This window comes from Vombatus ursinus, unplaced genomic scaffold (genome assembly GCF_900497805.2).
Source record: "Vombatus ursinus unplaced genomic scaffold, bare-nosed wombat genome assembly UNPS02007612.1, whole genome shotgun sequence".
Taxonomy (NCBI): domain Eukaryota; kingdom Metazoa; phylum Chordata; class Mammalia; order Diprotodontia; family Vombatidae; genus Vombatus; species Vombatus ursinus.
In genome coordinates this window covers 3,620,669-3,637,926 of record NW_020947390.1, presented here as the reverse complement: position 1 = coordinate 3,637,926, position 17,258 = coordinate 3,620,669, and the positions used below count along the sequence as shown (strand labels likewise).

The 17,258-nt window shown below is 36.4% G+C and overlaps 1 protein-coding gene across 1 annotated transcript in view; it reads right to left on the bottom strand.

Annotated features, from left to right (window-relative positions):
* Positions 1-950: 950 nt before the first annotated feature.
* CEP126 (centrosomal protein 126) overlaps positions 951-17,258 on the bottom strand; it is a 94,584-nt gene continuing 78,276 nt past the window's right edge. Inside the window, exon 11 of the mRNA XM_027849557.1 lies at positions 951-1,206. Coding sequence (XP_027705358.1) covers positions 1,153-1,206 — 54 coding nt within the window. The 3' untranslated portion in view covers positions 951-1,152. The remainder of the gene's footprint in view (positions 1,207-17,258) is intronic.

Genomic DNA, 17,258 nt, shown 5'->3' with positions numbered 1-17,258 from the left:
GGGATCAAGATTATCAGAGGCTACAGTAGTGGAGCACAAACTATGGAAGGTTCTACCAAGTCCGAAAGACTTCAAGTATAAGTCTAGGAACAGACTGTTCAAAGAACCAGTGTAGCTAAACTGTCTAAAGAAGAGTCTAAGAGAAAACAGAAAAGCTTATCAGAAGGTTGGCTACTAAATAATGTACTTTTTGGCCATGTGACTCATAAAACTGATCAAAATATAAAATGTTCTTTATAACTGCAGAGTCCCTTTCCACATGTGTAATGTTTGTTAGTGATGAAATGGCTGAAAAGGATCAGAGGAAGCTAAGAATTATGCAGCTCTTACAATATTTACTAATATTAATATAATCCTGGGTACTATTCACCTGCACTCTTTATTCAATGATCTGACATATCACTGGAAGAATAAACCACATCTACACTGACTTTTTATACATCAAACTAGGGTGTATGGGTATTCAAGAAGGAATAGCACCTCTGGTGTGACTGCTTGCTGAGCCCTTTTCAGGGCTGCTCATCCACTTTTGGTGTCCACCTGGCACTCAACTCTCACCTCTGGCTCCATGCTCAGCATGTCACACCCTGGTAAAAGTGTCTAGCAGATGGGCTAAACTAGGTTGACAGTAACCAGTTGGACACAAATCCACCAGTGTGTTAGGGGGGTGTCTGTCCCGTGCATGTGAAGACTTCCCCTGGTGGAATGGGTGGATAAAAGCAATTTATTCTAATAGCCACGAAGGCAGCTGAAGCGCATGCTGTGGAGTGCTTAGAGCTTGGTCAGACACTGAAGATGTCAAGGTCATCCACTGCATCTGGGGCCATCACCAGCTGTCTTGACTTTTGTCTTGCCATTGGACTTTAATGACTCTGGAAGAGAGAGTGAGGCTGACAACTTTGTGCAATTGTGCCTCACTTAAATTCAATTCATTAAGACATCATCCTCTAATGTCATTGGTCCTCTTTGAAAATGAAGGACAAATAAACAACAACATACATCAAACCAGAAGATAGACATGAATCATAACTAAATGGAGGTCCATCTCACAGGTTCTCCTCAAAAATTCAAATAAAGGAGTTGGCAGAGTTGGTTTCATTATGTATCCAAAGGCAACAAGAAATGATTTCATAGACACTTGGTCATCTTGGTCTAGACATGGACTCTTATCACCATCTCAGAGGAACAGTGGATAAAATTCTGGACCTGGAATCAGAAGAGTTGAGTTCAAATGCAGCATTAAGACACTTATTAGCTGTGTGACCCTAGGAAAGTCACTTATCCTCTCTTTGCTTCATGTCTTCAACTGTAAAATGGGGGTAATAACAACACCCTACTTCACAGGATTGTTGTGAGGATCAAGTGAGATAATATTTGTAAAAAGTGTTTACCACAGTACCTAGCACGTAATAGGCATTATAGAAATATTTCTTCCTTTCCCTTCCCTTCTTCTTCTTCCCTTTCCCCATTTCTCACATAACTTTAACCAAGGCAACACAGCTGTTGCAATAAGAAAGTGTAAAGACCTTAGAGGTGGTCTCAGCCAATAAAATATACAATTTCCTTGCCAAACAAAGAAACGTGGTAGCCAAGCGAGGGCAATTCTGTTAAAGAGTAAAATTCAAGCTCATTTGCAAAATATTATGGAGAAGTATGACATATTACTAGAATTATCAATCTGCAAAGCAGTGAAAAGTAGTTGACAGGAAAATTATTCTTTGGATAAAATTGAATGCTTCACTAACACCTGTGGAATATTTATAGAATCAAGGGAAGGTCTATAGTATGGTAGGTAGATTAACAGTGGAATACTTGTGAAAAGATAAATTGTACTGGAAGAGAAAGTATGAAATGACTGCTGTTAGGCTTGGTAAAAGTAGTGCCCACATTGATAAACTCAGATATATTGAAATACTGAATTGAATTGAAAATATATTTTACATATTATGTGGAAAAGCTAAATTATACATATAGGTGATCCAAATAAATTTTGGTAAGTTAAAAAAAGAATGATTTATGGATGCTCAGGTTAGTCCATTTATTATATTTACAATAATCTAACCCAATACTGTAAGCATGTTCTAAACTATATAGAATGCATGTTCTCTTATGCCATTAGAGGGCAGTATATGCATTACCTTGAGTACAATACCAAAATATAAAAGAAAATACAAGGTCTTCCATTAACCGATGACTTATTAAGTGCTTTCTCTGAACAAAGAAATATTCTAGGATTTATGGAAAATATAAAGATAGTTAAGACACAGTCCTTGTGCTTGGGTAAATGAAAACCATACATACAACATATAGTATATATAACTTATAGCACAAAAAATATGATTAAAAAATGAGAGGAATGCTATGCAAAGTCGGAAGAAAGGTCATAATTGATTGAAACTGACCACCTCTGACAATCAAACATCAATACCAATGCACTTAAGGGCATTCTTGAAAAACTCATTCAGTAAATATTAACTGAGTGTCTTCCATATGTTAGTTTCTATGAGGGATACAAGTCTCTGGTTTCAAGGATTCAATGAATAAATTCAACAAAAAATGAGTGTTTATTATTTACAAGGCACTATGCTAGACAGTATAGAAATAATCCATTGGCTCCCTCTTAGTGCTAGGATGTTATTGGAAAGGCCTCTAATTTATCCTCATTGCAGATGATGCTTACTTGATTTTGTGTGTGTGTGTGTGTGTGTGTGTGTGTGTGCGTGTGATCATTTTAAGGAAAACTCCATTTATTCCTATGCTTTCCAGGGTTTATTTTTTTTGTTTGTTTAAACAAGAATAAGTATTGTATCTTCTCAAAGTATTTTTCTTTATCTATTAATATAATCATAAGATTTTTGTTGTTTTTCTTATTAACGTGGTCAATTGTGTTTGTAGTTTTCATAATATGGAACCAGCACTGCATTCATGGTATAAATCTAGCCTGGTCATAGTGTATAAGCTTTACAATATGTTGCTGTGGTCTCCTTGCTGATATTGGCTTATAGTTTTCTCTGTTTTGACTCTCCCTCGTTTTGGTAGTAAAATTTGGTAAAACCTCTTCTTTCTTCTTTCCAATTTATAACATACTAGTATTGTTTTTTTTTTAGTTTTTATTTTTAATAGTATTTTATCTTTCCCCCCAATTATATGTAAAGACAATTCTTAACATTCATTTTTACAAGATTTTGAGTTCCAAAATTTTCACCCTCCCCGCCCCCTTCCTAAAATGGTAAGCAATTTGATATAGGTTATATATGTGCAATCATGTAAAACATTTTCATATTAGTCACAGTTGTAAAGTATTTGTACAAATACTTTACAATAAAAAAAATCAGCTGCAAAAAAGGGGACATTTTCCTGGATTTATCATGGTACTGTTTAAGCAAAAAAAATATATATATCTAAATATGAAGGTCATTTTCCAAGTATCCAAGCAGAATACTTAAGAACTTGCTTTATCAAAATATACTCCACACATATGTATATATACTTATTGATAAATATTTTCACAATTAACTAATAAAACAGATCTACCTCTTTGGGTTTGTCTGTGTGTTTCTTTCCACAGACTGAATCAACTTTCAAGAGGAAGGGAACATTGCCTATATTCATTTCCAAAGAACAACCAAATGGAATAGCTACAAAGTGCCCTGCTTACCAGTATTTATTGGCAAGATATTTCTGGGTTTTATAATAGAAGGTAACCACAGAAGTCTGGAAACAAAGTATACATTTTCCACAGAATTTAAAGTCTGCCAGTTTTGCTCTCTAGGGAAACTGGCTTTAGACCAGCCAAATATCTACTTTATGCTTGCTGTGTCATCTTATTTAGGAAAATCCCATACATTAAGGGATTTTCCTGGAGTGGTCTTTTAAGGTAGGTTTACTATATGTCCATTTCATTAGTGCATTTTAAAAGATTTAATAAATTGTAGGTACAAACTGAGGTTTGGACACGGTGTGTCAGGTCTGAGAGTAAGAGGTTAAGAATTTCTTGTCAAGAATTAACAATTAATAATTTTGAATAAACAAAAATTAACACTGAATTAAGGTGCTTCTTCTTCCCATACTAAGCTATTGAGTTATTCACAGTATCTCATAAACCTTAGGGCAGAAGGAAATCAAATTAGTGACTTTTCCACACAAAGCACCATCCCACAGAAAGAGTAGTGGACATACTTATTATTCTTTGATGGCAAGGAACAATCACTAGATGTTATAAAGACCATTATAAAGATCAAAGACTTTGTCAGAAGGAGATGAACTCCAATAGTGGCTCATAACTGAGAGCAATATTACTGTATCCTAGAGGCCTCGTACTTCAGAGTGCTATTACATAATCAGAACTGCTTGAAAGCTTTTTTTAGCTAGGTAGTAAGAACACCAATCCACACTAAATTGTTCCATACTTTATCAGCTTTGAACATGGTTGTACCAAGTTTTGCAGTTGAGGAAATTCAAAATAGATATTAGAATTCCAAACCTCAGAATTAGAGGCCATCTTGTCCAGTTCTTTCATTTTACAGACAACCTGATATCCAAAGAGGAGAGGTGACTTGCAAGGCCAGGACTAAAAACCCACATCCCCTGACTCTCGTTCCATTTTACTAACACCATACTGACTCAAATGTTTATAATTACATCTGGATTATTTCACTGATTATTTGGAAAACATTCATTGTTATCTTTTTTGAGCATGTTTTCATTGGAGGCTGGTGGGATATTTACTACTTTCAAGCTACTATTAGGTTAAATGTAAAGGCTCCTGGGTATTCTTGAAGTTAGAGGATGTGGGTCCGAATTCTGGCTCAGATACTGTGTGTCCTTGGGTATGTCACCTCTTGGGCCTCAGTTTCCTCATCTATAAAATGAGGTAACTGAACTCTAAGGTTCCTGCCAACTCTACATAAAAGTCAAGCATTGTTAGAGGAAACCAGTTTGGTTTCTAACATTATTGTTGGCATGTTTTTGGAATGAAATAAAATGATAGGCTTCAATGTTTGGGGTCTATACTGTTCTGCTAGAATGTCTGTCAGAGGGGCAGCTAGGTGGCACAGTGGATAGAACAGTGGCCCTGGATTCAGGAGGACCTGAATTCAAATCCAGATTCAGACCCATAACACTTACTAGCTGTGTGACCCTGGGCAAGTCACTTAACTCCATTGCCTAACCACAAAAAAAAAAAGAATAGAATGTCTGTCAGATTAGAAAGAGTAATTCACGTGTTCATTCAGATCTTTTCTGATTTGGGGGAACCACATTTAGCCTTGTGAAAATGGGCATTCTTGTTGACCTCTACTGACATACTCCTCTGAAAGATACCATTTTAGTTTTTTCCTTTATTTTTATTAATGTCTTTCTCCAACATTCTGAAATATACTTATATTCCTTAAGAATATATGAATGCCCTTCTTTGGGACAGAATCAGAAAAAAAAGAAAAAAATCTCCCTCTTTCAGATTTTTACAACTTCTTTGGTTCTAAGTAGAATCATTCTCTTCTTCTGGGTTTGTGTCTTGAACTTTCCTGTTACCATAATATCTCTTTATGGTGGGATTCTTTTTTTTTTCTTCTAGCCTACTTCTTGACTTTGGACTTTATGTGAGTACTGGGCTTTGCCCACTTCTGGAGACAATATTTGACCTGAGCTCCTGTTCTCTTATATCCTTCTGCTGTATTCACAGCTCAGGCTGGAGGCCTGCAAGCTTTCAGTGCTTCCAAAATTATGTGATTCTGGGCCAAATGTGCTCACTGCCTTCCTGGTCCAAGCTCTACAAGTTCCTGACCCAGGTGTGATTTTGGCTAATCCCTGGTTGTAAATTTCAATAGATATTGCTGAACACAGCCATTATTAGCCTGCTAGGAGACTCTGCATGTTCAAAGTGCCCAAACTTAGGTTCCCCTTTGTTCTGGGACTTTTACAACCTGGTTATTCTACTATGGAACTGGGCTGTAGGCTAGAACCCAGTTCCTGTTATGCTCCTGGGATCCAAGCCACACAGCTGTTTGCTTCTGAAATTGTTTCCTGCTCAGGACAGAGCTAGGGCCACCCTAGTAACTGCTCTGGGTCTGCTCCTCTTTTACCTGACCTAGAACAAGATACTGACAGAGCTGACAGATGGCACCCATTCTTGTATCCTAGTACAGTAACTAGTTCAGGGATACTTTGGAATCTTCCTTCTCAGTTGATTCCTGCCCTGGTTCATTCTCTTTTTGTCCCTGGGTGCTGGAATGCTCCATGCAGCTTGCTCCTGCTGAGACTCCGTTCCTTACTATTTTTACACCTCTCTGTCTGAGCTTCCTTGGGCTGGAAAAATGATTCATTGTACCTTTTTCTTGGATTTCCCAATCAGAATTTGGTCTGGTGAGGTTTCTAGATCTTTGTGGAGCAGGTTTGGTGGGTAAGGTAGGTTGTACTTCTGTTTATTTCAACATCTTGACTCTGCCTCAGTATATTTTGTTAACATATGGTGCCAGAGATATATTTTTACCTCTAAGGACTGCTGTATATGATCTTTATGAGCTAGATGTTGGCCTATAAACTCATTTCTGTCAAACTGCTTTCCAGTTTTCTCAGTAGTTTTTTGTTCAATAGTGAGTTCTCATCCCAGTAGCTTGGGTCTTTTAAGTTATCAAACACTAAGCTACTGTGCTCCTTTGATTCTGTACCTTGTATGCCTAATTTGTCCAATGATTGACCTATTTCCTCATCAGCATCAAATCATTTTGATAATTACTGCATTGTAGTAAAGTTTGAAATCTATTATTCTTAGGCTTCCTTATTTTCTACTTTCTGCCATTATTTCCATTAAGATTCTTTATTTTTTATTCATCCAGATGAAAAAGTTTCATTATTATTTTGTTCTAGCTATACAAAGTAATCCTTTGGAAGTGTGATTGGTCCTGCACTGAACAAGTAAACTTGTTTAGGTAGTATTGTCATTTTTATTATATTGGTTTAACTGACCAGTGGGAGGAAAGGGAATAAGTATTTATAAAATACCTATTAAATGCTGGGTATTGTGCTAAGCACTTTATAAATATTATCTCATTTGACCCCCACTCAGTTTTGTGACATAGGTGCTGTTATTACCCTCATTTTATAGTTGAGGAAACAGGTTAAGTGACTTGCCCAGTGTCACACAGGTAGTGTCTCAAGCCAGATTTAAATTCAGGTCCTTCCTGATTCTAGAACTAATGCTCTATCAACTGTATAACCTAGTTGCTCTATAGGTATGCAATCATATCTATGATCAATCAATATTTCTCCAATTATTTAGGTGTTTGGGTAAAGGTTTTTTTGGTAGTTGTATTCATACAGTTCCTGTGTGTGTCTTGGCAGGTACACTCCCAAATATTTTCTATATTCTGTGGTTATTTTGAATGGAATCTTTCTCTTCAAGCTGGGTCTTCTTGGTAGTAAACCAAGATGTTGATATTTATATGCATTTATTTTATATCCTGCAACTTTGCTGAAGTTATTGTTTCAATTAATTTAATACTCTAGGGTTATCTAAGTAAACCACCATATCACCTGCGAAAAAGCAATAATTTTGCTTCCTCTTTGCCTATGCTTATTCCCTCAATTCCTTTGTCTTGTCTTATTGCTATACCAAGCATTTCTGTCACTATATCAAACAATAATAGTGATGGGCTTCCTTGTTATACCTGACCTCAATGTAAAGACCTCTAGTTTATCTTCATCATATGTAATACTGACTTTTAGTTTTAAATATTACTTATCATATTAAAGAAAGACATATTTATTCCTATATTTTTTAGTGGTAGTGTTTTTTTTTTTTAACAGGAATGGGTGTTGTATCTTGTAAAAAGCTTTTTCTGTAGCTATTGATATAAACATGAGGTTTTTATTGTTCCTGTTATTAGTATGATTAATTATGTTGATAGTTTTCTTAATATTGAATCATCTCTGTATTCCTAGTGAAAATCCAACTGGGTAGTAGTGTACAATCTTTGTCATTTATTGCTGTTGTATCCTTGCTAATATTTTTTTTAAAAATGTGATGTTCATTAGGGATATTTGTGTATGGTTTTCCTTCCCCGATTTGACTCAAGTTTAAGTATCAAGACAATATTTGGGAGGCGGAGCCAAGATGGCGGAGAAAAGGCAGTCACTCGCCTGAACTCTCCCCAAAAACCATTAAATAATATCACAAAACAACTCCTGAAGTGGCAGAACCCACAAAAGGGAGGGGTGAAATAATTTTCTAGCCAAAGACAACTTACAAGGTCAGCAGGAAACTGTTGTACCCGGGTAGGAGTAGGGCACAGTCTAGTGCAGGCTGTGTCAGTGCAGACCAGGCGCTGGTAAACCAGGAGCAAGCCTTGGGAGTGAGGAGGAGCACTAGCACACCAGAGCTTGCAGCTGTAGTGGAGTGGGGACCCTCATCACAGTTCCAAGGAAGAGAAGAGTGCTTGTGATCACTCACAGACCAGGGCACAGGCCAGGAGAGTAGTAAATGCACCTCTCCTTAGGTCCTACCACCATGGAAGAACTGAAAACTTACATGTCCCTAGAAGTATCTCTGAAAACAGCTGCACAAAAGCCCTGAAGCTTGGGATGTGCCCTCCATCCAGGAAGCAGAGTCCCACTTTAACAAGAGATAAAAGTCAAGAAATAGACTGGAAAAATGAGCAAACACCAGAAAAAATTCTGACCATAGAAAGTTACTATGGTGACAAGGAAGATCAAAATACATACTCAGTAGAAGATAACACAGTCAAAGCTCCAACATCCAAAGTCTCCAAGAAAAATATGAATTGGTCTCAGGCCATGGAAGAGCTCAAAAAGGATTTTGAAAATCAAGTAAGAAAGGTAGAAGAAAACTTGAGAAGAAAAATGAGAGTGATTCAAGAAAATCATGAAAAATGAGTCAACAACTTGGTAAAGGAGACACACACACACACACACACACACACAAAACTGAAGAAAATGACACCTTAAAAACAGAATAGGCCAAATGGCACAAGAGGTACAAAAAGCCAAGGAGGAGAAGAATGCCTTGAAAAGCAGAATTGGCCAAATGGAAAAAGAGGCACAAAATTTGACTAGAGAAGAACTCCTTAAAAAGTAGAATTGGCCAAATAGAAAAAGAGGTATGAAAGCTCAATGAAGAAAATAATTCCTTAAAAACTGGAATTGAGCAAATAGAAGCTAATGACTCTATGAGAGATCAAGAAACAGTAAAACAAAATTAAAAGAATGAAAAATAAAAGATAATGTGAAATATTTCATTGGAAAAACAACTGACCTGGAAAATAGATCCAGAAGAGATAATTAAAAAAATTATTGGACTCCCTGAAAGTCATGATCAAAAAAGGAGCCTAGACATCATCTTTCAAGAAATTATCAAGGAAAACTGTCCTGATATTCTAGAACCAAAGGGTAAAATAGAAATGGAAAGAATCCACTGATCACTTCCTAAAAGAGATGCCAAAATGAAAACTCCCAGGAATATTATAGCTAAATTTCAGAGCTCCCAGGTCAAGGAGAGAATATTGCAACCAGCCAGAAACAATTTAAGCGTTGTGGAACCAAGTCAGGATAACACAAGATTTAGCAGCTTCTACTTCTACTTTAGGGGGGAAAATGGACATTTAATGAAATAGAGGACTTTCAAGCATTCTTGATGAAAAGACCAGAGCTGAATAGAAAATTTGACTTTCAAATACAAGACTCAAGAGAAGCATAAAAAGGTAAACAGCAAAGGGAAATCATAAGGGACTTAATAAGGTTAAACTGTTTACATTTCTACATGGGAAGGTGACACTTGTAACTCATAAAAACTTTCTCATTATAGTTGAATATGAAAGGTTATCTGAAAAATAAAAGGGGTGAGAAAAAAGAATGCACTGGGAGAAAGGGAAAGGGAGAGGGTAGAATGGGGTAAATTATCACATAAAAGAGATCAAAAGCTTTTACAGTGGAGGAGAAGATGGGGGAGGTTGGAGTGAACCTAAATCTCATCAGAATTGGCTCAAAGAGAGAATAATATACCCACTCATTTGGGTATAGAAATTTATCTCACCCTACAGAAAGTAGGAGGGGGAGGGGACAAGAAAACGGGGGGGTGATAAAAGGGAGGGCGGATTGAGGGAGGCAGTAGTCAGAAGCAAACCAGTTTTGACGAGGGACAGGGTGAGAGAGAATAGAATAAATGGGGTGGGGAATAGGATAGAGGGAAATATATTTAGCAATCATAACTATGAAAAAAAATTGGTGCAAGTTTCTCTGATAAAGGCCTCATTTCTCAAATATATAGAAAACTGAGTCAAATTTATAAAAATAGGAGCCATTCCCCAATTGATAAATGATCAAGGGATATGAACAATTTTCAGATGAAGTAATCAAAGCTATCTATAGCCATATGAGAAGGTGCTCTAAATAGCTATTGACTGGAGAAATGCAAATTGAAACAATTTCAAGGGACTACCTCAATTACATACAAATGTAATTCTGTACCCAACTCTCTGTGCATATTTTTCCACCCTTTGACAAGTGAAAGTGAGGTCCCAGTGTTGCCCACTCTTCTACCCCTTCCTCTGTGTTTGTATAGTCTTCTACTTGTACATCTTGATTGTGAAATAATTTCCCCCATTTCTCCCTCCCAATATATTCCTCTACCCCCACCCTCCCTCTTTTAAAAGACCATAAAAATATAACAAAACTAATCCCAGGACCTCTATCTTAATTCCATCTATTGCCCCTGATGCTAGAATTCTGAGGAGACACATGTATCACCTTCCCATATAAGAATATAAACAGTTTAACCTTGTTTAGTCCCTTATGATTGCATTTGTGTGTTTACCTTTTTATGTTTCTCTTGACTCTTGTGTTTGTATTTCAAAGTTTCTACTCAGATTTGGACTTGTCATCAAGAATGCTTGGAAGTCTTCTATTTCATTAAAGATAATTTTTTTTTCCCTCTGTAGGATTATGCTAAATTTTACTGAGTGTTATTCTTGGTAATAAGCTTGCATTTTTTGCCTTTTGGAAGAAATCCATAAACATAATCCATAATCATGCATAGCTCTTATTTCTTTACCCATTCTTTCCTCTAGAGCTCTCATTTAAATTATAAACTATTTGTGAAATACTTAAAAAGAACCTGTTTCTTCTAGGAATTTTAGTTGAACTTGTGTGTAAACTATATTTTTCTTTTGAGGTTGTGTCTGTAGATTAAATATTAGAGTCATTCTCTTCTTTTGGGGGAGCTTATATATCCTGACTTCTACTTACCATCTTGGCTGGTCTTCAAGGGCTGCTTTAGCTACATCCAAGACATTTTGATATAGATTCTTGCTGTCATAATTCTCATTCACAGTTTGTGTTTTTATGATTTGATCTTTGACCCACTCATTTAAGACACAATTATTAAATTTTCATTTGTATCTTTATGTTTTATAAAGGATGTGGTCAGTATTTCTATTTTTTTCCTTTTAAATTGATAATTTCTTTGTGATTTGGTGCATGATCTATTTTTGTAAAGGTACCATGTGATCCTGAGATATATGTATATCCATTAACATTTCCATTCAGAAGATTCTAAATCTTAAAGGTCTTAATTCTTGGATATCTAGAGAAGAGACTTTTGTTTTATACTTTTCTAATCTTTTTTATATTAGTCAAGTTGTGAGAGAGGCACATTAACATCCATAATTGTTGTGCTACTATCTACATCTTTTTACAATTCACTTAACTTTTCCTATATGAATTTAGATACTAAGGTTGTTTGCTGCATGAAGTTTAGCACTGATATTGGTTCATGTCTGTTGTTCTTTTAAGTACAAAAGTTTCCTTGTTCATTTCTCTTTATAACATGAATTTTTATTTTTGCCTTTTCTGATAGCATGAGTGCAGCTCCTGTTTTTTGGAATCATGTGTTGCATAATAAATTTTGTTTCAGCCTCTCATTTTCATTGTTTGCACATTTTAATGTTTTTTTTTTTGTATATAGCAGATTGTTAGATTTTTCTGTTCTGAGACTCTCTCTCTCTCTCTCTCTCTCTCTCTCTCTTTCCTTTGCTTATGCCTAGTCTGGTACTTTGTACTTCTTGTTCTTGTTTATTTGTGTACAATTCTTTAAACCACATCTGGGGTCTTCCTGGCAAAGATACTGGAATGGTTTTTCATTTCCTTCTTCAGCTCACTTTAAAGATGAGGAAACTGAGGCAAACAGGGTTAAGTGACTTGCCCAGGATCACACAGCTAGTAAGTGTCTGAGGCCAGATTTGAACTCACAAAGACAAGTCTTTCTTACTCCACGTCTCGCACTGTGCCACAGCCACCTAACTGCTACCTTACACTTAGGATGTATTTAATTTTTAATTGAGCTCATTAGAGGGGTAAAAAAGTGTGTTGTGAAATCTGAGGGGGGAATATTGTTACTCACAATAAGGGAAGTCTTGATAAAAGAGATGCAAATAAGAGGCAGTGTGATGAAGTATAAAGAATGTTGGATTTGGCATTAGGGGTCCTGAACTTGAATTCCTGGGCCTCTGGTGTCTATTACCTGTATAACCATGGAGAAGTCACTTAACCTTCCTAACCCTCAGATTCCTCATCTGTAAAAAATGAGGGGTTTGGACTAGAAAGGTTCTATATCTCCTTCTAGTATAAAGGTCAATGAATCTATTATCCTGTGAATTAGGTTTAAAGAATAGCAATTTAATAGATGAAGAGATTTAAATCTTAAAGAACTATAAATATGTAAGCTATCATTATCCTCATCCTCCTTCTCATTATTATCATCCCAGGCATAAAGTATAGCTTGAATAAAGGCATGTAGATACATGCTCAGTGGGCAGAGAAAAGTTCAATTTGATTAGAACATAGAGTATGTGAGGGCAATTAATATGAGATAAGGCTGGAAAAGTAGGGTAACTCTAGGTTGTGGGGGAGCCTTCAGGTCCAGGTAAAAGATATTAGAACTTTATTTAGAAGACAGTAGGGAGCAATGAAGATTTTTGAACAAAAGAGTTATTTAAGTATAAGGAGCCTACGCATAAGAAAAATATTCTAAATTATTTGTTTTTAGTTTTCAACATTCACTTCCACAACATTTTGAGTTTCAAAATTTCTCCCCATCTTTCCCCTCCCCCCACCCCAAGATGGCGTGCATTCTGAACACCCCTTCCCCTAATATGCCCTTCCTTCTATCACCCCCTCATCCCTTTCCCCTTCTATTTTCCTCTAGGGCAGGATAGATTTCTATACCCTATTGCCTGTATATCATATCTTCCAGTTGCATGTAAAAACAATTTTTAACATTTGTTTTTAAAACTTTGGGTTCCAAATTCTCTCCCTTCCTCCCTTCCCACCTACCCTCATTGGGAAGGCAAGCAACTCGATATAGGTTATGCATGTGTAGTCATGCAAAACACTTCCATAATAGTCATATTGTGAAAAACTAACTTTATTTCCCTTTATCCTATCCCACTCCCCATTTATTCTGTTCTCTCCTTTGACCCTGTCCCTCCTCAAAAGTGTTTGCTTCTGATCTTATCCCAATCTGCCCTCCCTTCTACCACCCACCCCTCTCTTATCCTCTTCCCCCCTATTTTCCGGTAGGGCAAGATAGATTTCCATACCTAATTGACTGTGTATGTTATTCCCTCCTTAAGCCAACTCTGATGAGAGTAAGATTCATTCATTCCCTCTCAGCTCCCCCTCTTCCCCTCCACTGTAATAGAAAAGCTTTTTCTTGTCTGTTTTATGTGAGATAATTTACTCCATTCTACCTCTCCCTTTCTCCTTTTCCCAGTATAATCCTCTCACCTCTTAATTTTATTTTTTAGATAGCATCCCTTCATCTTCAACTCATCCTGTGCCCTCTGTCTATATATATATATATATACACACATATATGTATATGTATATGTACATATATATGTATATATACACATATATTTTTCCCCTCCAACTACCCTAATAGAAAGGTCTCATGAGTACAAATATCATTTTTCCATGTAGAAATGTAAACAATTCAAGAAAGAAATATTTTAATAGTATTAGAAATAGATGCTTTATAATATAGGGCTGCTTATACTATTTTAATTGAATTAGATTAAGTGTACATTTTAATATTTTAAATTGTGTGTAATATAGGTGACCCATTTTCTTTGTAAAACATCAATCCATACCCTAACCCCTAACTAACTCTAACCCTAACCCTAACCCTGTAAATCCAAGAGTGAGAAGAATTGCCCTTGGGTAAGAGTTTTCAGTTACCTGGTGTCCCATGGCAGAGGCAGTTTCTGTCAAATAAAGGTGGTGGAAGGAATGTTGATTGATAAGTCTGAGAACACAGGGGACTTTGTGGTTGATGGAAATTTCAAAGAGTACACTGGAATGAGCTAGGGGATAGTTCAGCACAGATGGAAAGAGTGAAGCTGTTAGGATAGAAGTAAAGGTTTAGGAGGAGATAAGAGTGGACCTGCAAAGACTGCTTATGGCATGTTCCCTTAGCAGAATTAAATCAACAGCAGAGTTAAAAGTTAATCTTCTTGAATGTTTTAAATATAATTTGGAACTTCAGTATTCTGGCATGTTAGACTCCAAAAGGTATTTTCCAGATTCTAGAGCTTCTTAAATGAAGGAGTAGGGCCTCCATTTTTTTGTACTCAAGGCCTCCAAGTTTTTTGTAGAGATAAGGCTTCCTAAGGGCTACTGAATGGTGTCTTTTTTTTTCTAGTTTTCTCCTATTATACCTTCTGTCTGTCCACTATAGCTACAACATCTAATTAAATTATAATTTTTTAATGCAATAATCTTTACTATTTTAGCAGAATTCAAACAGTGTCTATTACAATGCCATAAATAAGCAGATGCTTAACACCACAGGACTGCTAATATATAATATTTTGATTGAATTAGATTAAGTGTGCATTTTAATATTTTAAATTATGTATAACATAAGTGACCCATGTTCTTTGCAAAACACCAAAACATATAGACAAAAATTAACATATCGAGTCTGATTCAAGGACTGAATTTTACATGTTGTATATACCATTAGAATGTAAGTTTCTTTATGGAATGGAATCTTTTTTTGTCTTTGTATATCTAGCACATAGGAAGGTGGCAGAGTCACCTGGCACACCAGACAAAGAACTGGACAAGATGATCTGCTTCACTGGACCTCTGATACTTTATATAGTCAAATTATTTAAACGGTCTGAGCCTCAGTTTCCTTATCCATAAAATGGGGATAATAATAACTTTAGTACCTACCTCACAGAGTTGTTGTTAGGTTCAAATGAGAAAAATGTAGGTAAAGTTCTTTGCAAATTTTCTAGTGCTATGGAAACATCAATTTGTACTGACATTTGATAAATTTAATTCAAGGTCTTTCTAATAATCTACACTAAAAAAAACCCAATATAAGGTACAAAATACCATTATTATCTCCTTTCTTGGTGGTTATTTATGATTCTTACTCATACATTGGTCCAAACATTGTCAGTATTACCTTTTGGGGAGCAAACTTCATAAATTTACTGCCTGATGTGTAAAACCATATTGACTTTTATTTACTCTCAACTTGGTTTAGGCAAGTTTCAATAAATATACCTTTTACCCTAACAGAGTTTTAGTGACTGTGTCTCATGTTCTCCATGCCCTGCTATTCATGTTTTTGATAACATTACTTTAACTGTCATCTTTCCAGAATCTCAGTTCCTATGATTTCCATATTCACTTTGCTTCAGCCATCTATAGATATGATCATATCTTAGACCTCAACATCACCTAAAACTGTTCTAGCAGTAAGATTTTAAACTCTGAAACTCTGCTGATCATGTTGTCCAACTATACTACCACCACATTCCTCCAGTACCTACCCATTTGCCCTTGACTTCCTCCCTGTTCTTTTGGTATATTATCTCTGTGTGGTTTTTACTTTCTCCATACACAATGTTGTCCATGGTCAGTCATTTCAACAAGATATTTTTCCTTCAGTCATGAGACCAGGTTTCCTTGTCCTCCCTATATTTCTTCCCTGTTACTTGTTAGTCCTGCGTCACTCTTATGATCACCATTTCTGCTTTGTTTTTCTAATTACATAACACTGCTGGGGGAAATCATACATTTTACCTTCATTTATTCATTAAACATTTATTAAGAATTTGTGCAAAGCATTGTCCTAGAGGCTAAGGGAGGTACACAGCTTAGATAGGTCAGAGTCTATGTTCTTGTGAAGTATATAGTGTAATAGTGGATAAGGTATAAGTGCAGTAAAATTGTTACTAATAGGGAGTGGGGATGGTGAGAGGGCGACCATGGAAGTCTTCATGTAGGAGGTAGTATTTTACTCATGAAACCGTACTGAATGGATTCACTACCAATACATACTATTACAAACCAGGGTCCCACAGATCCATGACAGTACTTTTTTTATTAATTTCTGGCTGACTAATTATTACCCCATATAGAGGCTTTTTAAAACTTTTTTTTTCCCTTTAAGCTTATCAATTCCATTCCCGGCCCTCTCTGTCCTAGCAAAGAAACAGGAGATAAGGTATGGTGAGCTTCCTCATCTGCACCTCAAATCTAGTTTTTTCATCTCTTCTTCATTGCAGTCTCAGAAGATTAAGTGGTTCTCTTTGTTGCCAAAACTCATTCTGCCCCCGATGTTCTTGATTCTACTCCCTCCTGGAGCTTTCGGGATTTGTTAAATTGGCCATGTAACTTCAATGATACTTTGACTCCTAATCTATAAAATGAGGGCATCGGACTAGATAGCCCCTGAAGCCTTGTCCAGCTCTAGATCTACAATCAGATGACCTCCAAGGCTGATCGAGGATGCCCAGACCTCAACACAGATGCTCTCTGGGGCCAAGAAGAGCAGGGCTAAACTCGCTGCTATGTGACAGCCTTTCCAACACTGGAAGAAAGCTATCATGTCCTTCCTAAGTCTCCTTCCTCCAGACTTACTACAATTAGTAGTTTGAACTTGAAACTCACTATCCTGGCTATCTAGAATTACATGAGTATTTTGGACTTCCAAATCACACTATTGTGTGATAGGATATGTAGGATACATTAGACGAAAACATCCTTATCTTTTCATTAGTAACTAAGCATTTATTAAGTACTATGTGCCAAGTACTATTCTAGGCACTTGGGGTATAAAGACAAAAGCAAAATAGTCCCTGATTTCAAAGTGCTAGCACCGTAATGGGAAAAACAGTACACACACACACACACACACACACACACACACACACACACACACACAC